Source organism: Arachis hypogaea, chromosome 11, assembly GCF_003086295.3.
Source record: "Arachis hypogaea cultivar Tifrunner chromosome 11, arahy.Tifrunner.gnm2.J5K5, whole genome shotgun sequence".
Taxonomy (NCBI): Eukaryota; Viridiplantae; Streptophyta; class Magnoliopsida; order Fabales; family Fabaceae; genus Arachis; species Arachis hypogaea.
The window spans coordinates 145,698,430-145,721,159 of record NC_092046.1 but is presented as its reverse complement, the minus strand read 5'-3'; the positions used below and the strand labels follow the sequence as shown (position 1 = coordinate 145,721,159).

Below are 22,730 nucleotides of genomic sequence, written 5' to 3'. Positions count from 1 at the left end.
ACCGCCGCGACGTCTCCCTCTATCGTTCCTTCCCAAGCTGCCAGCCACTAGCAACTCCAGAAACCACCCCACAACCCCTTATTCTTCCCTCCTCCTCATATTCTTCTTCTCCTTATTTTTCTCCTCCCCTTTGCGCAAGACCAGCCACCGCTGCCACCACCTTGCGCCGCTGGCTCGCTCCTTCCCTTCGACCTCATCATCACTCACAGAACACGACCCCCAACTTTTCCCTCCAGCTCACCAATCTCTCATTGACACAGAGAAACAGCAGAACAGAGGATAGCTCTTGTTCTTTCTCCTTCTAGCGAAAACATGGTACAAGTCCAAAAGACTTATTATTTTTTCTTTATCTTTTTCTTTGCGTGTTTGATGTAGAAAGCGAGAAGCCCAAGAAGTGGAAAGTGATTCTAAGAGGTGAAAGATGCAGATTTTGGTAAAAAGGGAGAGAAAGTTGAGACGGGCATTGGTGGTGGCTAGAGAAGGATGCCAGAGATGAGAGAAAAAGGAATAGGCGTTGGGAAAAGGGAAGAGGAGGTGGAGGCTCGAGTTGTTTTATATATATATATATATATATATAATACAAAACAACGTCGTTTCAATGTTCTGATGATCGGAAAGTGTTTTAAGGACTAGTATGAGTTCCGGAGTCCAAGTTCAATGATAAAATTGGATAACTATTAACTTCAGGACCACTTTAAGACTCGGGTGTAATTTCACGGATCACTTTAAAGCTTGACTCATACTTTTCCTTCATCATGCTGAGTAAAAAAAATATTATTTATACATTAAAATTAATTATATTATATATTATTTAATTTATTTTTAATATATATTTTATATTAATAATTAATTTTAATATATATATAACATAATTATATTCTTAATTGATATATTTCAGGTCACAAATTAGAATACTAAACATTCACGACAATAAAAAATTATTTTAATTTTTATATATTAATCAGTATAAAATAATTTTATATAAATAATTTAACTATGTATTATCACTTTATTAAATGTAATAAAATTTTAAGCGTGTTGGATAAAAAATATTTAAAATTTTCAAACTCAATTAAATGATATTTTTAAAATAATAATAAAAAAAACTGATATTTTCCAGCTGAAAAAGTAGTATATAATTTCACTTCACTACTCAACAGGCAACCAAAAAACTTGACAAGAGAGAGCACCAAACGCACCCACCACCAGCAGCGGCAGCAGCACGGCGGTCGTGGAAGCCATGCCGTTGGCGTTGAGGAAAGACACGGTTAATGGTGACCCTGAGTCTCTTCACCAACCTTTGCTTTCTTCCCAAAGATCCTTAGTCAACTCTACTTCTCAGGTTGCCATCGTAGGCTCCAATGTCTCCCCAATTGAGAGCCTTGACTACGAGTCAGTCCTTTTTCTTCTTCCTTCTTTCTTCCAAAGTTGGAAACTTTTCCGTTATCCATTTCCCAATCTTATCCCATTGGTTTGTGCAGGATCATAGAGAACGAGTTCTTCAAGCAGGATTGGAGGAGCAGAGGGGCCTCTCAGATATTCCAATACATATTCATGAAGTGGCTCTTGTGCTTCCTCATTGGTTTGATCGTTAGCCTCATCGCATTCTGCAACAATCTCGCTGTTGAGAATCTCGCTGGCATCAAGTTTGTTATCACATCCAATATGATGTTGGAAAGGAGGTACTTTTACTTTTCAATTTTTCATCCTTGCCTCTCTTTTCTAGTTTTGATGGATTGGAAACAGTGTTGTGAAACTGTGTTTCTGTTTTCCGAATTTGTGCTTTTTGGTGTGCAGTAATGAATTGAATTGTTTTTAGAATGTGAAGTTGCTGATAAAGTCTATGTATTAATTTCTTACAGGTTTCTGTTGGCATTTGCAGTATTTTTCGCTTCGAATTTGGGTCTCACTATCTTTTCTGCTGTAATCACGGCTTTGATAGCACCGGCAGCTACTGGTTCCGGTATACCGGAGGTGAAGGCTTACCTAAATGGGGTGGATGCACCTGGAATTTTTACTGTACGGACTCTGTTTGTTAAGGTACACAAATACCAGGCTCTCACATTCATGGAGCTCTAATTCGGATTGAAATTTCCATGATTTCAGCTTCATAATGTATTTACTGAAATTGTTGTTTCCTAATTAGTACTCTGGATTTCTTCAATCTGTTCAGTCTAGCAAGGATTGTTGTTTGCACTGAAGTAGAGATTTACTGTGCTGTTTGGTTTTATGTACAGATTATTGGAAGCATTACAGCAGTGTCATCATCTCTTCTTATTGGGAAAGCAGGGCCCTTGGTCCATACAGGTGCATGTGTGGCATCGTTGTTGGGGCAGGGCGGGTCGAAGAGATATGGTTTAACGTGGAAGTGGTTACGCTTTTTTAAGAATGACCGAGATCGACGAGATTTGGTAATGTGTGGATCAGCTGCTGGAATTGCTGCTGCCTTTCGTGCCCCAGTTGGTGGGGTGTTGTTTGCTCTTGAAGAGATGACATCTTGGTGTGTTTTCCCAACTCCTGTACTGCTATGCATATATGTCATTATAATTTTTATTGACTCTAGTAAATTCTGTTAACTTTACTTACTTTGCTAAAGGATTCGAATCAATTTTTTTCTCTCATCGGCGAGTTCGAAAAGGATTTGTTGTTGGTTTTGTTTGATGTGCAATTTCTCTGTAGTCAATGGTTCCTACTTACAATGGATATCATACACATTAATCCAGACACTTTGAATTCTGCTTATAAATGTTTACATAAAAAGGGTTGATTGAGAAACTTCTTCAACCTTCAAACTGGAATCGCAGTCACATAATTGCACTTTTGTGTTTTTATTTGTACAAATTGGTTTTCTTCCAATTCTGCTCAATACATTGTCATTGATTTATCTTGTTAACTTCAAAATCCACAAGTCAATTTTGTTCCCCTCGGTATCTCACAAAGAAGCTAATTAAGCATTAATTTCTGTTCTATAGGTGGAGAAGTGCACTTCTCTGGAGAGCTTTCTTCACAACAGCAATAGTTGCAATTGTGCTTCGTGCTATGATTGATGTATGTTTAAGTGGTAAATGTGGGTTATTTGGTAAAGGGGGACTGATAATGTTTGATGTTTATTCAGCAAGTATTTCATATCATTTGGCGGAAGTTCCTCTTGTGTTTATTCTTGGCGTTATAGGAGGGATTCTTGGAAGCTTATATAACTTTATGCTTAGCAAAGTTCTTCGTGTATACAATTTTATCAATGAGTAAGCATAACTATACTTAATTGTTTACAACAAAATTAGACATTTTATAATATTGTATAATGTATTATTCCAAGCTAATTTTCGTCATCATTTAATATTGCAGGAAAGGCACCATATGCAAAATTGTGCTTGCCTGTGTAATCTCCATTTTTACCTCCTTTCTTCTTTTTGGATTGCCATGGTTTGCATCTTGCCAACCTTGTCCTCTTGATGCAGCAGAGCCTTGTCCAACAATAGGCCGATCCGGCAACTTCAAGAAATTCCAATGCCCACCCGATCACTACAATGATCTTGCCAGCCTCATTTTTAACACAAACGATGATGCTATTAGGAATCTATTTAGCAGGGACACTAATGAAGAGTTTCAGTATTCATCAATGTTCATCTTTTTCATCACATGCTTTTTCTTAAGTATCTTTAGCTATGGTGTTGTTGCTCCAGCTGGTCTCTTTGTGCCAGTTATTGTTACTGGTGCATCTTATGGTCGCTTTGTTGGCATGTTGGTAGGTAAAAGGACCAATCTTCACCACGGCCTTTATGCTGTTCTTGGTGCTGCTTCTTTTCTCGGTGGATCGATGAGGACAACAGTTTCGCTATGTGTAATTATGCTGGAATTGACAAATAATTTGTTATTGCTACCATTGATCATGATGGTGCTTTTGGTATCGAAGACTGTAGCTGATGCTTTCAATGCAAATATATATGACCTTATTATGAAAGCCAAAGGTTTCCCTTATTTAGAAACTCATGCTGAACCGTATATGAGGCAGCTAACGGTAGGTGACGTTGTCACGGGGCCACTTCAGATGTTTAACGGCATTGAGAAAGTCCGCAATATAGTGTTCATTCTCAAAACTACAAGGCACAATGGGTTTCCTGTTATCGATGAGCCTCCACTTTCTGAAGCACCAGTTTTATCAGGTTTAATCCTCCGTGACCATCTTGTTACTTTGTTAAAGAATAAAGTTTTTTCATCCACACCAAGGGCGATAGGGGATGATGGCTTCAAGAAGTTTACATCAGATGATTTTGCAAAGAAGGGTTCAAACAAAGGTGAAAAGATAGAAGATATACAACTAACAGAGGAAGAGATGGAAATGTTCATAGATTTACATCCATTTACAAATACATCACCATATACTGTTGTGGAGACAATGTCACTGGGAAAGGCCCTTACACTTTTTCGAGAAGTAGGTTTAAGGCACCTGCTAGTGATACCCAAGATCACTGGTGTAAGTATTTTCTCTCCTTGCTGCAATTTCTTATGGAAAAAGTTAAATGCTTTTGTGGTTGGTAAAAGCTGAGTGCTAAACTAATTTGGAAAATGTAGTGTGTCCTTGTTTTATTTCCCCTATAACAATGCAATTATATTAGGTAATAGGTTGGTGGAGTGGAACTGGTTTGTCACATGTCTTGTGTTATCTACCTTTCAATTCACAAGCTTCTTTTAGATCATCACACCAGGAATTCACCATTATTGTTCTCTATCTAAATTTTGTGCATGCTGGCTGCAGAGATCACCTGTAGTGGGTATACTAACGCGACACGACTTCATGCCGGAACATATATTGGGGGTGCATCCTTTGCTGGTAAGTAGCAGGTGGAAAAGACTAAGGTTCCGGTTCCCTTGTCTGGGAAATCTCTTCTCTGGCTTCTGAGTAATGCTACCAAAGCTTGAACTTGCAACAATGGTAGATATTCTCGTGTTGGACAAGGCTTACATATTCATGAGTACACAGTACCCAGCTTCATGAAGGTGCTAATGGGGAGAATCACATTTGGTTCTTACGAAAATCTAGCCATGCTATGCCCATAAGTCACTTTTTCTTCAATTATTGATTCGCATATGTACAGTGGATAGACCAAATAAGAAACATGATTGCCCCGGAATGTTCACATGAAATTTTGTTCTTTGGCAATGTCATGCTATTCCATGAAAAGTAGGGCTATAATTTGAAGTAGGTTTTCTTTTTATATTTTATAGCTTCATACTTCAAATGTCATAATAATTGGTCTCTTCATATTAAAAAAATATGAAGTGTGGTGTATAATCATCTAATACCTACTCAGATTTGTAGCCATCTTTTTTATTTGTTTATAGGGATAGTTGTGGTCCACAGGAATCACAGAATAAATTCATTAACATAATCTTTTGTTTCAAATTTCATTATCAACTATACAGTGAAAAAATTACATTGGAAACAAGTGGAAGCTCCTCACTCTACTTTAGGTAGTTTTGTAACAGTTTTTCATGTTTTTTGCTACTTGCTTCACCTTCCACTTTACCCACTTTGAGAACGAGTTTATACAGTATTATTGTTAGAGAAATAAAAAAAAAAAAAAAAAAGAGAACAAGACCCAAATAGAAAGAAATAAACTTCAATTCACAATGCCTGAAAGAAAACATGTTTAGACAGGATACAAGAGAAGAAAAAAAGAACCAAAAACAAGAGAACTCACAATCCCATCAAGAAGTTTTCACTAATTACTTCTTGAATTCTTAAAGTAATCTGCCCTAATTGACCACAATTGCTCTCCCACTGCTTTCATGTCAGGTCTATCTGTCCGGACGGGTGCTGCACACTGAAATGCCAAATCAAACATCTTCATCAGAACATCAGAGTTTACAGCTTCTTCCATTAACGGATCCACCAGCTCCACCACCCTTCCTTCATTGAACTTCCTGAAAGCCTGCAAAAAAAAAAATCCAAGCTGTATTAGTTTAAATGCTTGAAAATGAAACGAGGAAAGACAACAAAGCTTTGGATTATAGTACTAAGCAACTATAAATGGACAATTAACACTAATGAAAAAACACACAATTCACCTAAATAAGAATATATTATGAGCTTACCCATCTGAGTGTAACCCTCTCTTCAACAGTTTTCTTCAACTCCACAGGACGACGACCTGTTAAAATTTCTAAAAGCAAAATTCCAAATGAGTAAACATCACTCTTGGTAGTGAGTTGGTATGTTTTCATATACTCAGGATCCAAATAACCAACTGTTCCCTTCACTTTGGTAGAAATGTGTGTTTGATCGGAGTTCATAGGGCCAATCCTTGCAAATCCAAAATCAGCAACTTTAGCTCGCATGCTTTCTGTCAGAAGAATGTTGGATGATTTCACATCTCGATGGATAATTGGCTTCTCTGTTCCAAGACAACGGCTAGGAATCAATTGGCAGATCTATAAAGAGTAGACTATTGCACAAAGATGCCAATTGTGCAAGGGAACAAGTATCTATCTTTATTTGGTCCCCGCCAAAAAAACGTTATCAATCATGAATAACTGGACATTATCAATGTAAAGAGAGAGTCGGTCCCAAAACGGGAAAAAGTAAGCATATGTTGAAAAGGTATCAATGATCATGACTTGAGCATTATGCCATGTGAATAGAGTGTGCTTCCATGAAAAATAACACACTAACCATATTTAAAGTTCTTTTAACTTTAGATTCTTGGAGTCTTATTTACACTCTGATCATCTAAACTGTAGTGTACAATATTAATGAATAAGGCTTATAAAAAGAGAGAATGGAAAAAGACTGAACGGGAGAGAGTTGCAAAATGGAGAGATTACTGACCTGCATACAGATGCAAATAGGTCAAGCCATGAGCAACATCAATAGCAATTTCCAGGCGCTGATTGAAGTCTAGGATTTTTCCACGCTGACCTGTGAGTTAAATGAACGTGAGATTCCAAATCATTTTCTATTTGAAGACAACCATTTGTAAAGAATAGAACAGGCTCTTACCATCTAAGTGTTCTCGAAGAGTACCATTCGGCACATACTCTGTAATAAGAAGGCGTTCATGTCCTTTTTCAATATAACCTAGTAGCTTCACTAGGTTCCGATGATCAATTTTAGCCAGAAGTTCAACTTCACTGCTGAATTCAGTTCTCAAGCTCTCAAAATGTTCCTAAACAATTAAGTCATTTCAGCAAGAGAAAATAAGTACTTCTACCCTTTTAAGAGATTGAAAATCAACTTATACTTAATCCCCTTAGAAACAGAATCCAGAACTTTAGCATTAAAAGTAGGATACAGAATTTCAATCTACATATGACAATCAACTTCTTACCCTTTTTGCACGTTTTACAGCCACGACGTGGCCATCTTCTAACTGAGCCTTGTAGACAGTTCCAAAACCTCCTTCTCCTATCTGCAATGTTTCTGAGAAGTTACGGGTAGCTCTTGCAATCTGATTGAGGTTGAGATGCAATGATTCAATTCTTTTGAGTTTTGGAGACGCTGAGAATCTTGAAGGACTAGGTGGCACTCGAAGTGGACTGGCTGGGACTTGGACCTTTTCCGGGACAGAATTTGCTTCGAAGGAGGAAGCTGAGTCCAATACTACAGCAAAATTTTCGTTATTCCTCATTTAAGTATGATGGGAAGCACAATTTCATATGATAATGTAAGCTGAACATTTAAAATGATACAGCAAAAGATCCTATCCAGAATTCATAATATTATTACATTAAAATGCCTGCCACAGAGGTTATCAAAGGAAAGTCCAAAAACAAGATAAACAACAGTGCTAAAATCAACTCACTTGAATTCGGGTCCTTGGTCAAAACAGCATGAGCAGTTGCTTTTCGTTTCTTCCCATAAATACATGGACAAAGAACAGCACAACATACCAACAATGCTCCACCCGCGAAAAGCCCAACTTTGGGAGACACATCTTTGGAAACCCCTTGCGATTCGGATTTACTGCTCGAATCCTTCTGAAGTAGTTTCCTTCCTGCCATCGAAGGTAAGTTAACTGCAAACAATAGATTGTAATACAACGGTTAAAAGAGAAGCTGTTTCCAATTCTGGAAATTTAGCCTGTGCATAAACTAACATCTCGGTGATCCATACCAAATGAGCCATCCATCACGCAGTTGTTACTTCCAAAGTAGTCCTTCAAATCGCAACCATTTGCAATGTACAATTGGAGGGCCTCACAGAAAGCAACTTTGTTAACTACATTCCCATTTATGTAAAACAGTTCTTCACCATCACTAGAATATGAATGAGCTACCCAATCAGTGCCACAATCATTTGATCTCAAGATAACTGCTGAGCTAGAAATTATTGACAATTGGAGTAACAGCATCAATAATAATGCAAAGATGGCCATTCTCAACTAAACAGTGCAGTCCAATTGCAGTTCTCAGTATTACTATAGAATGAAAGCATTTCCCTGTAACACACACCTAGAGAAGCTAGCACGAAGCTGGTGTATACAACTTCTGCCAAACAAAACCAAAAGAAACCTGATCAAAGCATCATATCACAATTTACCCTAAATAGTACCTGGAACTTCACCAAACCCCAAATGACTCTTGGTGTCACAGTTCAAAAACACTGAACAAAAGGAGAAGCTTTTCCCCTTTCTCTCCCCCTTTCTCTGAACTATCCTAGCAACAATCGATAAATCTATTAGCCCAATTCACTGGAAAAATTGAATTGGGCTATCATGAAATGAGAAGGCCAAGATGAATTTGTGCAGGAAAAAAAAAAGGCAAGAGAGATCAAAGCAAAAGAGAAGTTGCCTTTTTTATCACGGGTGCTTGAAATTCTTCAACAACCTCAAACACCCAGTTCGAAGAATCCGACAAAAAGAAATCACAAGGAGCCAGCTGGCATGGAATCCAAGACCATGGAAAGCTATCAAGTGTTGTTAGAACTTAGAACAACTCCGATTACTCAATTCCTTGCATAGGCGAAACACGTGGACAGCATAATAGGACAAAAGGACAGAACTTTGAGCTGAAAACCAAGGAAAGCTGGGATTTTGGGATTTGGGAAATGAGGAAGAAAGGGGGTTAGAGATTAAAGCATAGCAAGAAGGGAAAAGAAACAAACACACACAATAAGAGGCGGCTATGGAGGAAAATTTCATAAATCCGGTTTCACACTTGAAAATAATTCAGAAGATTGTGTTTTTGTTTAATATATATAACAGATAAGAAGAATCAAATAATTTTAGAATTTACTATTCAGCAAAGTCTGCATAGAGAGATGCACAGAGAGAGTTTAGAAAGAGAAAAAAAGAAGAAAGCAATGGTGGACTCTGACGTATATAACTCATTGCCGTCTCTAGTATGATATACTCTTCAATCTTATAGTCCTATATTAATTTAATATTATTAATATATTTATTTAACTGTTTATTTTATTCATTCTAATATAATTATGATTACGGTATTATTGTGTTGTGTTGTGTTGTGCTGCGTTTTGATTTTGATGGCGTGGTTGACCAATTGAACTTTGGAAGTCTGCAGACAAAAGAGTGGAAATGTTGTGGAATTACCCGGAAACTATCTGGAGGGCATGCTTGACATTCTGTATTCCAAAGTGAAAATGTTCTTTTCTTTATTTAATCTTTTAAAAGTGTGAAAAGGGTTACCATAGAAACTTGGAAATGTCAAATGTGAATATAATTGCTAGAAAGGCAAATATACACAGAAAAATGAAAAACAGATGTCTCAATCATATGATTATTCAGTTAAGTAGCCTCGGTATGGAGCTGATGAAATTATTGTTGTTGTAAGAGAAACAAAAAAGGGATAAAATTATGCTCAATTTAGTTTAAATATTAATTATTAACTTATCAAAATTAGTTATTAAAGTCAGTTTTCAGTATAAAATACATATTAAAATATAAATATATATTAAAAATAAATTAAATCTCTTACCATGCTGACCCCATCAATTCAGAAAATCATGTGACGGATTTGGATTTGGCACAACATCAAATCGGAAAACATAATTCGCCCGGCTCTCCCAATAAAAGTGCCAAAACTGCAAGCTGTACGGAAACCAACGATCACCACCTCTGCCATCCTCCGACATCAAGAAATCGATGTCAAGGGCGGGCTAGGGTCGGGGCTGTACTCCACCAAACTGCAGTAGCACCTGATCTGGTGCCACTCTATGACGGCAAAATATATCAGCGCCGTGACACACCTCCATAACGTCGTATGCCTAGGCTCCAATATCTTCGGATGCACAACCTGAAGAACGTCAGGAGAACTGTACGGCATCCTGCATCCATATAAACTGCGAATACATGGTGCATCAGCGTTAGGCCAACAACACTTGCTAATGTGAAAGATTATATAATATGAAGGAGTGGTTCATATACTTACATCCCCAGCTAAGAGGTCTATCCTGAGCCTCCACATCTGCACTCGAGGTCCCTTCTCGCTCGTTGAAGGATTGTGACCTGACCACATACAACTCACGCCCGTGGTATCACGAAATGAAAATAACACCTACTAATATAACATTCTAAACGTAGATAGAATAAAATAATAGTAGACGACAACAACAAAAAAAAAAATAACAGTACCTCGAGGCCAAGGGCCTGCTGAACGTATCATATCCAGCAGGTCTAAATCCAGGAAAGCGCCAGAAGATCCATGACTGAAGTAGCTGTAACGGTCCGACTAACTTCACAACATATCTGTTCGCCACTCGGCACATGCACTGGTATAACCACGAGAGAGCAGCTGATCCCCAGCTGTAGCCACCCATGTCCTCAAGCCTAGCTACGTATGAGAGCCACCTAATGTGAATGCGGTTGCCGGACTTATCGGCAAATAGCTGAGTCCCTAACAGCATCATGATATAGGCCCGGGCATACCTCCTAACTGTGGCCTCATCGGCTCCCTCAGGGAGCTCTCCGAAGGTCTCCTGGAACCAGCTGCAGTTCACTGCAAACTTCTGTATTTGGTTCGCAGGAGGTAACACACCAAGCAACTTCTGGAACCACACCCAAGCTGAGCGGCCACCCTGGATGTACGTCTGGAAATCTGTCAGGCAACCACTAACATAACGTCCATCGATCGGCAGTCCTAACTGGTACGCCACGTCCTGCAGTGTAATAGTGCACTCCCCGAATGGCATATAAAATGTGTGCATCTCTGGACGCCAGCGCTCAACGAAAGCACTGACCAGGGACTCATCCAGTCTGAACCATCTCTCGTTCAGCCTCGCAAGATGGTATAAGCCGGCCATCTGCAAGTATGGAACGTACCTCTCGTCCAGACGCATACCCTGCTGCCATCGCATGCTCGAAATACATCGTTGGGGCTGCAAATATAATGTACCAGAAAATTAAAAACAACTTTAATCATTCACTAACAATAGATCATTCACTAACAAAACCACTAATAAAACCACCAACAAAACCACCAACAAAACCAACAACAAAACCACAGACAAAACCACTATCAATATCACTAACAAAACCACTAGAAAATCTCACTAGCAAAACCACTAAGTAAACCACTAACGACACCACCAACAAAACCACTAACAAAACCGATAACATCACCACTAACAAAACCACTTACCAAACCACATACAAAACCACTAACATCATTCACTAACAAAGCCAATAACAAAACCAATAACAAAACCACTAACATCATTCATCCCCCAAAACCACTAACAAAATCCCTAACAAAACCACTAACATCATTCACCATCAAAATCACTAATAAAAACCCTAAAATCATTCACAAACAATGTCACCAACATCATTCACTATCAAAACCACTAACATAAAATATATTAAAAAAAATAAGTTACTCGATCCTACTTTTAAAAGAACAAGTTCATACTAACCTCTTCGTTGATGACACCAGCTATATAGGCTACTCCATCCAAACGATAAAGTCTGTCCAGATTATCCCCCATCGGCTAAATATTATGCTCAAGCCTTTGTTGGAGTCGTTTTGGGTCGTTTTCTCTAGGATTTGGTGGGGTAAGGTGTTGGAATGGTGGTTCGAATGAGGTTGGTTCGAACTCCTTTTATAGGCAAAACATGAGTAATTCGAAACACCCTGTTTCGAATTACTATGGGCACTAAAACTTGAGTAGTTCGAAGCTACCCAATTCGAATTAGTGTGGATAGTGTATGTGTAATTCAAATCACCTTGATTCGAATTAGTACTTATGTGCGTTTAAATGTGTAATTCGAATTGTACTAATTCGAACTATATAAAAATGTACTTCTAGTTAATTCATGTATCGTTTTTGTTTTTGACTGAATTGTGAAATTTTGGTTTGCCACGGGCTTATATGCGCGTTTTGCCCTTAAAAATACATGTTCAATCAAAATTGAAACATGAGTCCTTTTTTTTTGGTCGTGGAAATGAAACATGAGTTTATGTTTTTTTACTAATCATATGAAATCGAAACTCCTCTTGGCTCTCATTCTCTCAATTATTAAAGAAATCATTTCTTTTTCTTAATTCTAATTATAATCATTTCTTTTATTTGCTGCACTTGGAAGAAGGGGGGGGGACTATTTATTTTGGGAGACTGGGAGTGATAACGAGCTTCTTTTTTTTTTTTTTGGCCATTGAGCTTAATTTTAATATGATAGAGAATGTGAAGGTCCAAACTTTAATTTAGCCACACAATTTAAACGTTTATGGGCCGACTAGACTGGTTAATAAGCTAAGTACGCTGGGCTGTGCCTCATTATTTTTGTTGCAAAATCCAACCCAAAGTTTAAACGTATTCTCCGTCTTTGCCAAAAACTCATATTCTCCTGCCCAAAGAAAAAAAATAAAGAAAATTCGATGAAGTATATTTTTGTTTTGAAAATTTTAAACAGTTTTAAAAATCAAATTTAATTTTCATGTGCTAATGTAACAAAATTTTACATAATTAATTAATTATATATTATTACATTATTTCCAAACATATTAGTTAACAAGTCATGTAAATATATAAATTTAATTAAATCATCGTATAAAATTCTTTAAACTGTCAGTATATAAATATTAAATTCTTAAAAATAATCATAATATTTAATTTATTTTAATTTTATTATTAACATTAAAATATTTTTTAATTATATCCTTAAAAATTAACATCATTAATATAAATGATATTATAATTCAAATTCGATGTGACAAATTGACAATCGAGATATTTTGACCGTCTTCTAGTAGGTAGTTTCATACAGAGAAGAGTTCTTAGTATGGACAGTCAAAATACACTGAAAAAAAAAGCAGCCTTATTCATAGTCTAAGGAGGCCAATGTCACAACATTTCTTATCGATTAATAGATCAAATGGATTCGAAAGTTAGTAGCTCATCTAAGTCCTCTATTAAAACAATTCATAGTCTCTGATCTTTTTTAGGAAGTTATCGAGTTCGATTGAGATTGACTTAGAGGTCCTATCCTTGTCAACTTTCTAGTAGGTATAGACAGACTCTAGAGTTTACATGTCTTACAAAGGCAGAAAATTCGTTTGAGTCCGAAACAAGAAATTATGCCTTAGAGTTTGTTGTGAGGAATTAGTGCTTTTGCTTTTATGTTAGACCAAGTAAGAGTCAAAAGTACGTTTAGTTGATAGAACGAGTGTAGGTTGAATACCTTGGCCGTACTGGATACTTTTAAAGGCCTAAGGAGACCAACAGAACTATATATCAGCTCTTCCCAAGGATGCTTATAGGTCTAGTCTAATAGGCTTAAGGAGAAATTTCATCAGCAACTTCTGCACCTATAAATAGGCACAATCTTCTACTAGAATCTTCTCCCAAGTTGGTAAAGCCTTCTAATTTATTCAATTACAAGTCCCTTGGAATTCAACAAATCTACGAAAGCAACGTCTCTTATTGCAAAAGTTTCTTTCCTTCTACAATTTAGTTCAGAGATACGCGGCTTAGAGTTCTTAGTCTAGTTTTTAGTTACACATTGCTCGTCCTGAGAAAAGCATCCTTTCTCGTTTTCGCATGACATAGTAAAAGTGTAAATAAGAAAAAAAATTATTTCTTTAGTCAAGTATAAACTTGAACATCGAACGCCTAAGAAAGACAATAAGCCTTCCCTTGGCTGAGAGAGGATACTCGATAAAATTGACTTAGAATCCCTTACGCATAAGAGGAAGAAGACGGAATAAAGGAAAATGGGTCAGAAAGTCTATAAGAAAAGATAATTTATTTCCAAAAGCGGTTCATAAACTTCACCAAAAGTAATTATTGATCAACCTTAATTCCGAGGTTCTTATGACCGATTTTTTCTCACAAAGAGAGAAAGGCTATAAAAGAATTTTAACAGCCATACATCAAAGATTGGACTTTTTTAGCCCCATTTTTTAATGTGTACAGTTTGAGCAAGGAAATGGCTAGCTGGGCCAAGGAACCACAATGAATGGGACGAAATAATATGAAACTTTCTGTTATTTTTGTGTATGCAAGTATGGTGCTCTTGATAAAATAGATATCTTTTAGCTACTTTCGCCTATAATACCTAGTAAGGGATATCGGTACCAAAAGCTGGGTTGTCACTTTTGAATTTGGCAGTTATTTTTTATGTACGTTTGGCTAATCAGATAGGGGGATCTCTCCGACTTCGATTAGGTTCGTTATCATGTTCTTTATCAAGTTGTTTTCAATATAGGGCAGTAATTCTATATTAGACCCGATTTTTCCTGGAAACTAGCATACGTAAATGACTCGGGTTTTCCCCGACCTAAGGGTAAAGAGAGTTTAGTAAGGGCAGTACTCTTCGACTAGCTTTTAGTTTTAGTGGGTAGCATTAGATTCACTAGCTCTTCTTTATCTTCTTTTGATACATCTCAGACTAGATGTATGTATCTGAATAAGATCCAGTCACAGCCTAACTAATAAAGTCGGGAGTGAGTGAAAAATCCCGTTGATGAACCAGTTTAGGATAGTTACCCAGAACGTATTGAAGCTTACCTTATTAGAGAAGAAGAGTCAATGACTCCATATTTAAATTCAATGGTTGAATCTAACAACACATACTTGAAAGAGTTCTTATTCTAAGGCAGAAATTCGTTTCCAATGAGTATAACATAATGAAACTCATTTCGTTGAACTCATCCTCATATTGGTTGATATCGACCAACTTGCAGCCATATCATACACTTTCCAAATATGAACATCTTAATAGTGAAATCATTGATAGAGACAAATTCTTTTCATACAAGAGAATGATACTAATAAACCCATTTAAGCCACTGTTTAACCCAACGGTAGATCACAGTACGCTCATTGAATTCAAGTTCACCTTCAAAAAGCAATTGCTCTGGAGGCAACCGTAACTCCTTAGGCTTGAATTCCTTTCGGAGACATGCAATGATCTTATTCTTTAGATAAGGATTGAGAGGGAGACCTCTTCCAATCTAAAGGTAACTGCCATTCCCTACTATTAGGCCGCGTAAAGCCTTTCCCAGCACTTACTCTGAGTAGACATAAGACGAGATCTAACATGATAGCCTACACCTCCTAGGCGCTTAAGTACATTAACAGTGAACACCTATTTAGCACAAGCCAATCGTACTCCTAGAACAAAATAAGGATCTTAGAGATATAGAAGATAAATCGACCTGCATTTTCTTGACCCAAAACTTCTTAGCAAACTCGATTGTACCATTATCTAAAATGATAGATTGATTATAAGATAATGATACACCTAATTTACTAAGAAACTTTGTGTATTTGGAGGCAACCTTACTATTGGTGATGAGAACATCATCACCAACAGGGTATTTATGTTTAGCTGCGCATTTTTTGCTGCCAGCCATACCTGAAAATGGTGTAAAAATGACCAGGAGTCATAGTAGCCGAGAGGCTGTCCAGCAAAGAATGATATCTCATATTTTCTAGTACTTTCTAGTTGTAATAGGATAATCAACTAGAAAGGTATTGATACCAAAGGAGGAATGAGTGTAACTGTGAGTTGAAACAAAATGAGTTTCAAAACGAATCCTAACTATACTAGACACGTATGTTGGACCAAAGAATAGTTCAAATACGGTATAGATGATCAATAATGGCCACCTATCAGTCGCATATTGAAGTATCCTTAGTATGCAAAACCTCTTAGGCGACTCTTGGTTCCATCCATAGGAATATGAGATAAAAATCTCGATAGCCCATTCACATGAATTGGGCACAATAATCTTTGCTTTACATAATTACATATAGCAAAATAGCAAAGATTCTCCTTTTACCTGCGCCTGAGAGTATCTCTATTACTACCGGAATAATAGAGGCCATATGAGGCTTCTCTCAAACCAATCGAGAGATTCATTAGCAAACTGAATCTTATTACAGTCAAAATGGTACAAGACGAGGATTCCTTTTCAGTGATTTATGTAAAATCAAAAGCAACAAGAAACACTTTCTCTTTTTGAGAAAGATCTCAAAGCAATAAGATTTAAGATGAGAAATTCTAGTAGAAAAAGATGGAATGCGATGCTAGCCCTAGCGCGGATGATCTATCATTGAGCCTTAAGCCACTACTGAGCAGCAATGGATTTTCCTAAGCGGAAAATTTTTGCAAAAAATCTAATTTCAAAAGTGGATGAAAGTCCCCTTTTTTTTAACAAGATACACGGCCTAGGAGGTCTTTCATCAAGCAAAAGAGCGATAGTAAATGGAAGAGATCAACTAACAAGGAAAAGGAAAGAACCCCGAGGGATTCCAATCCAAGGCATGGTCCCATTGAAAGTCCATAGAATCATTCCCAATATAGATAATAAAAAAGATGGAAAGGCCAGGTTTTTGGTACCCTCACACAATCGGAGTGTCGTAATGGCGTACGATTGTCCATGTGAGTGGACATCAATGACAGAGAGTTAGCTCTCTCTCTTTTGTCTTCTGGTAGTCGCTTGTCTTATGAGTAAATCTCGTGGGCTCCCCCGCTGGCATAAGGAAAGGGTCCATTCAACCAGTTTTTTTTTTTTTTTTTTTTAGAATCAATATAGGGTTTTCCTTTTCATAAGTAGATCTTCCCGCTCCTATGCCTCCCTTTGCCGAGCTTCCAGCATTGCAAAGGTTATCAGTTGAACATAGTGAAACTAATTCGAATAGATCTCGCTTGACCATAAGGGAGGGGAATGAATATTGCTAGCTGTACTTATTCCTCTTGTTGAGATTCTTTCTTCATTCCTTCGTAGGAAACCCTCTTTTGTCTTTCTATTTTCGTATAGAAAGAAGTTAGAGTTAGATACCTGAAACTAGAGCATTAAAATCCATTTTCTATTGATATTAGGATAAGCATTACATACTAGAGATTGAATTAGCACTACGTGGCTTTTAAGGAATAATAGGAAGAAGGTGGGATTAGTCTTATTCCATATTCCTGATAATAGTCCTCATTGATGAAGTTAATGGGATCAACGTTTTTTCTTTTCATTTTTTTGTCTGGTTTTGGGCCCCTTCCTACCTCCATTTGCAATGACGACAGATGCAAAAAAAATATTGTATAGCCCTTGTGTTCTGGCGAATTTGTCCAAGAGTAACTATTGCCCCATTAGCGGGGATGCTTCTCGAGAGCTTGTAAAACCGGAAGATAGAAGTTGCTTTTTGTTGGATTGTGTAATTCAAAAAGCTTGGAAGTCTGCTCTTGTCGCACCTACACCAGCTTCTTTATTTGGACTTTCCAAAACAAGGTGTTGCGCTATATCCTCCCATGTAAGGGATCTCTTTGTTGGCTTTTTGAGAAAGATGATAGAAGAATAGCACATTTCTTTCGTAAATCATTTACTGTATGGTAAGGTAATTCTGTGGATAGCTTAGCTATTAGCTAGTTGTAAATCTATTTACTAGTCTGGTGCACACTTGGAAGGCTCTCCTTTATCTTACCAGTCGTGCAGCACTATACACACGTTTAGGTCATAATTATATTCTAAGGATGATAATTGGTCTTATAATGCGTTTCTTTTATGGACCTTGGGAGTCTTCCTAATGAATTGTGAAACGTGGTTTTGAAAGCAAGAAGAACTTTATCTACGCTTTTCAGGCTCTTGTCTTTCTACGAGACTCCACACCCTACCTACCTTTCATATCATCTCTCATATTCACTCAGCTGACTTTGCCTCGATGTTCAGGGTCCATAAGCATACACTCTCTCTCTCTCTCTCTCTCTCTCTCTCTCTCTCTCTCTCTCTCTCTCTCTCTCTCTCTCTCTCTCTCAAAGAGCTCTAAATAGTGTTCAAATTCATTTTCAAGATATCATATGGATATTCGCGTGCATCTATTCATGGTTCATTTTTGGTCCATTTATATGAGTTCTGCGTTGTGTCCGCATTAGTTCGAGGAAGAGAAGCATGTACTATTCTATTATATGGTGTAATTAAAGATCTCATTCCTATTCAAGTGGTTTGGACCAAGTTAGCTGTGACCTTTCATTCCTTAGGGAGTGAGAGGGTAAAAGGGGGAAGGGTGTAGGGTACCACTTGAGTTACCTTCACTTCTCTTAGCCATAAGGTTGTCATTGAAAGATCCAATCCTAAATTTTTCTTACTCTTGTAATTAATGTAATTGGCAAAAAAAAATAAGTAAGTACTAATGCCAATATTGGAAAAGAACCTTGAAATGAAAGTAAAAAAAAAAATTATTTAAGTATTTATATTGGTAAAACAAGTAGGTTAGGTTGAACCCAAGTATGATTGATGCCAGTGTTACTCGTCCTAAAAGAAAAAGAAAAGCATATTATTGGATAATTAGTAAAGATTAAAACGAATTTTCGTTAACTGAATTAATTGGAAGAGCTCATTATATCGAATTCAGAAGCGAAGGTGAAGGAGAATCTGATATCCCTTCAAGCCCCGACAAAAGATCAATCTTGAAGCCCCTACTTACTAATTACTAATGAGACCTACTCGACCTACCGCCTAACCTAATAGTGGACTTCCCCAACTCCAATCCAAAACTCATATCTTCCATCAACCCTGGAAAAGGGCTTGAGGCTACCTTTCCGGTGGAGAAGTCACTATTCATATCGTAGTTATTGACCTCTCCTTCAAGTGATCGACATCAAAGGAAGAAGCTTCATTCCGAGTTGAAAGACTCTTGAACAGAGAAAGGTTCTTAGTATGGACAGTCAAAGTAGACTGAAAAAGAAAAACAGCCTTATCTATAGTCTAAGGAGACCAATATCACAATATTTTTTATCGACTAATAGATCAAACGGATTGGAAAGTCGGCAGCTCATCCAAGTTCTCTTTTAAAGCATTTCATAGTCTCTAATCTTTTCTAGGAAGTTACCAAATTCGATTGAAATTGATTTAGAAGTCCTATTCTTATCAATTTTTTAGTAGGTATAGATTATAGAAAGACTTCAGAGTTGCATGTCTTACGAAGGCATAAAATCTATGTGAGTCCAAAGTAAAAAATTATGACTTAGAGTTTATTGTAAGAAATTAGTACAATGAACAATTCTCACGTCATGATATGTCATGACTAAGAGTATATATGAAATATATTTAAAATATTAAAGTTAAAATTAAAATAAATTAAATATTAGTAATATTTTTAACATTTTTAAAAAATTTGAAGACAAAAATTATATTACCTTGACAATTTCTATGTTTATAATCTTTCAAAATTAGTTTAATTATTTTGTCGATCTTTATAAATTCATTGAATTTTTAATTCAGTATTTATATTTTATTTTATTTTTAGTTGGATCCCTATATCATATCAGATTTTGTAATTAAATATCCATCGTAACAAAAATATTGCAATTATCAGAATATTCTATTAAATAAAATAAATATACTTATTCCGTTAAACAAAATAAATATGGCTAATATTTAATTGAATATTCCATTTTGTTTAATGTTTAAGGAAATAATTTATTAATTCTAATATTTTTGTTAGAGATTTAATTTTGTTTATGTCATAGAACTATTTACGACATATTGAGATAGATCAATGATTAACACATTAGATTCCCCAATAATTATTTGACGTGACAATTAAAATTTTTTACCTAAATTTAATCTTTAAAATTTTTTTAAAATCCTTAAATAAAATTAGAATTAGGATTTTAAACACTTTATAAGAAGTAAATTCGTGCAACAAAATTTCAATTGCCACTTTAGATAAACATTAAAAATTTTAACGGGATAGCCAACTAGTTGTTAGTTTATTCCAACATACACATTAATGATTTTGTGATAAAAATAAGTCCAAAGATTAACGTAAATCACAAATATTAAATTGGTGATTAATTCAGTAAATTATAACTTTAGACACCAAAAATTACGAATATAATTTTATAGTAGACCAATAGGAGATAGTTTTAATAAAACACTGCACGAGATTATTTTATATCCATGTATTGATGTATAAATAAATAATAGATCAGATCCCATCAGTTATCAAGAGCCAAGGGAAATGGATAATGATAGTATGAAACACAAATATAAGTAGTAAAATTAAATAAATAAAACAAAAAGATCACATGCAGTTTCATATTATCCACTGCTCTCTGGGTTTTTTTCCAATATTATCGCTTATCACAGGTTTTGTGCATGGCTACGTATATATTGGGTTAAAAAAACGCCAAATTCATACCAATCAAATATATTTATATTTGGTTTAGTAAAATTTAAAAATAATTTATAAAGTTTAATTTTTAAAAGATAATTTCTTAAAAATTATAATATTTATATTTAGTAAATTAAATTGAAAATAATTTTCAATCAACATAAGTAGTAATAACTAACAAGTATATATGTTTAATAAAATAATTTTTAAAATTTAAAAGTAATATAATAAACATAAATATAAAAGCTAAATTTAAAAATTAATTAATATATAAGATTATATTAAATTTTTTAATTTTGATAAATATAAATTATTTTTAAAAATTTTATTTTAAATATTTTTAAAAACACATCTATCTTTTAAACGTTTTAAGCACAAGCAAATAATTTTTTTTATTTATCAAATAATACAAAATAAGAAGGTTGTGAAAAATATAAAATATCTCTTTAAAAAATTGTACTAAATCAAACTATAATTTAACGATGATTTACACTCACACTCGTTTATAAATTTCTTCATTTCGTTTTCTTTTTCATAAAATTATTAATAGTTAAAAATTGTTAAATAATTTGACATATTATTTCATTAACTAAACGTAAATTTTCACTTTATCAATATCACCTACTATTTTATAGGTTTCTTATTGTCATTTTCAATCTTAACTAGGAAGTTTTTAAAGTTATGTTAAATCACGTGTATTAATATTTTCCCAACATTATCACTTATACCAAATAATGGTGATATGTTATGTGATTCATCAATAATACATTTCGATGTGAAGTTAGGTATATGCCTAACAAATATGCCCCCGTTAATTAAAAAAGGGGAAACAAAACCAAATACTATAGTTCAACAATCGTATGCGAGTCACAAATATAAAATATCAGCGAGAATGATAATATAATCCGTTAAAAATATTCTCATAAATATTCGGGTATATATATATATACCTACCGATTTTGGGCTTTATAATTTTTTCCAATTAAATACTCTTTGATCTGATGTCCAATCTAAAATTTTATCCTGAAATATGATTAAAATAATGGTAAAAAAAACTCCAATATATTCTACGCTAGTGCATGTACCCACTATTTCCTTATTAGTTCATCTTTTATATGCTGTTTTATTTTCCCTTTATTTTCTTTTTTACAAACATATATATTATTTTAAAAAATTTCATTCTCTTTATTTTTTAGTTTAAATTCTAATCGTCACTCAATTATATAATGTAATATTTTTTAATTATCAATCCATAATAATTAAATGTAAAAGAAAATAGGAAAGCCACGCGACTAAAATTGATCAATAAAGTGAAAATATACATGCAATATCAAGGTTTTGAAAAATGTTTAACTTAATTAATATTTTATTTAGTAATTTAAAAAAAGCTTAGTTAATATATATATATATATATATATATATATAAAGATTTAAATATACTTAATGTATAAAATATTCAAGAACCATATAATATATACTTTTTTATTTTAAAAAATATTTTTAAAATATTTATAAAAAATTAATTGTATTAGGTATATATATATTAAAATTAACCATTCAAATAAGTACTAATGCAAATATATATTAAAATATAAAATATATATTAAAAATAAATTAAATCAATATATATTTACGTATAGATATATATGATTAATTTTAATATATAAATAATATTTTTATTAAAAGAATGGATAAAAAGATAATTAGCTTTTTATATAAGCAATAATTTCAATCAAGATTGGTATAATATGAACTGATCACATTATGACATCCACTTCGTCCGGTTACAATTGGACCTTCAGATTAGCAGAATACTAACCGTACACGTGTCATATCCGTACTCGGTTTATGAATGAAAGGAAACAGCTACTGATCCTCGGAATTCGTCACTTTCTTCCTTGCATCAATCATATCATTATCAAAGATTTAATTTGGTTTCCTAAATTTGATTGGTAATTTAGTTAACCTTTTTAAATTTAAGTTATTTTAATTTGGTCTGACAATAATGTCTATAAAAAATGAGTTTTCAGTGTATTATTGTCATTATATTGTTAACATTAATAACATATAAAATGCGAATTTTTTTAAATAAATAAAATAAATATTTTAATTACTGATATACGTAATTTAGTGAGTATTTACTAATTTACATCATATTATT

General features: G+C 34.7%; 2 protein-coding genes across 7 annotated transcripts; one reads left to right on the top strand and one right to left on the bottom strand.

The window, feature by feature from the left end:
• The first annotated feature begins 1,167 nt into the window (after window positions 1-1,167).
• On the top strand, window positions 1,168-5,597 carry LOC112723323 (putative chloride channel-like protein CLC-g). Its single transcript, XM_025774649.3, has 7 exons — window positions 1,168-1,392; window positions 1,482-1,682; window positions 1,863-2,040; window positions 2,238-2,500; window positions 2,973-3,242; window positions 3,346-4,474; window positions 4,757-5,597. The coding sequence occupies exons 1-7, from the start codon at window positions 1,241-1,243 to the stop codon at window positions 4,898-4,900; spliced, it is 2,337 nt and encodes a 778-aa protein (XP_025630434.1). The 5' UTR covers window positions 1,168-1,240; the 3' UTR covers window positions 4,901-5,597.
• Window positions 5,598-5,605: 8 nt separating this feature from the next.
• On the bottom strand, window positions 5,606-9,499 carry LOC112723324 (calmodulin-binding receptor-like cytoplasmic kinase 3). 6 transcript variants are annotated; one of them, XM_072207734.1, is made up of 8 exons: window positions 8,452-9,344; window positions 8,114-8,319; window positions 7,803-8,015; window positions 7,329-7,600; window positions 7,001-7,166; window positions 6,830-6,919; window positions 6,097-6,395; window positions 5,606-5,933 (listed from the first exon to the last, which is right to left on the bottom strand). In XM_072207734.1, the coding sequence occupies exons 2-8, from the start codon at window positions 8,127-8,129 to the stop codon at window positions 5,724-5,726; spliced, it is 1,266 nt and encodes a 421-aa protein (XP_072063835.1). In that variant the 5' UTR covers window positions 8,130-8,319; window positions 8,452-9,344; the 3' UTR covers window positions 5,606-5,723. The 6 variants fall into 6 exon arrangements, with proteins under 6 accessions (XP_072063835.1, XP_072063837.1, XP_072063836.1 ...); XM_072207736.1 differs by having other exon boundaries at window positions 8,791-9,344; XM_072207735.1 differs by having other exon boundaries at window positions 8,114-8,311; window positions 8,791-9,336.
• Between the last annotated feature and the right edge of the window lie 13,231 nt (window positions 9,500-22,730).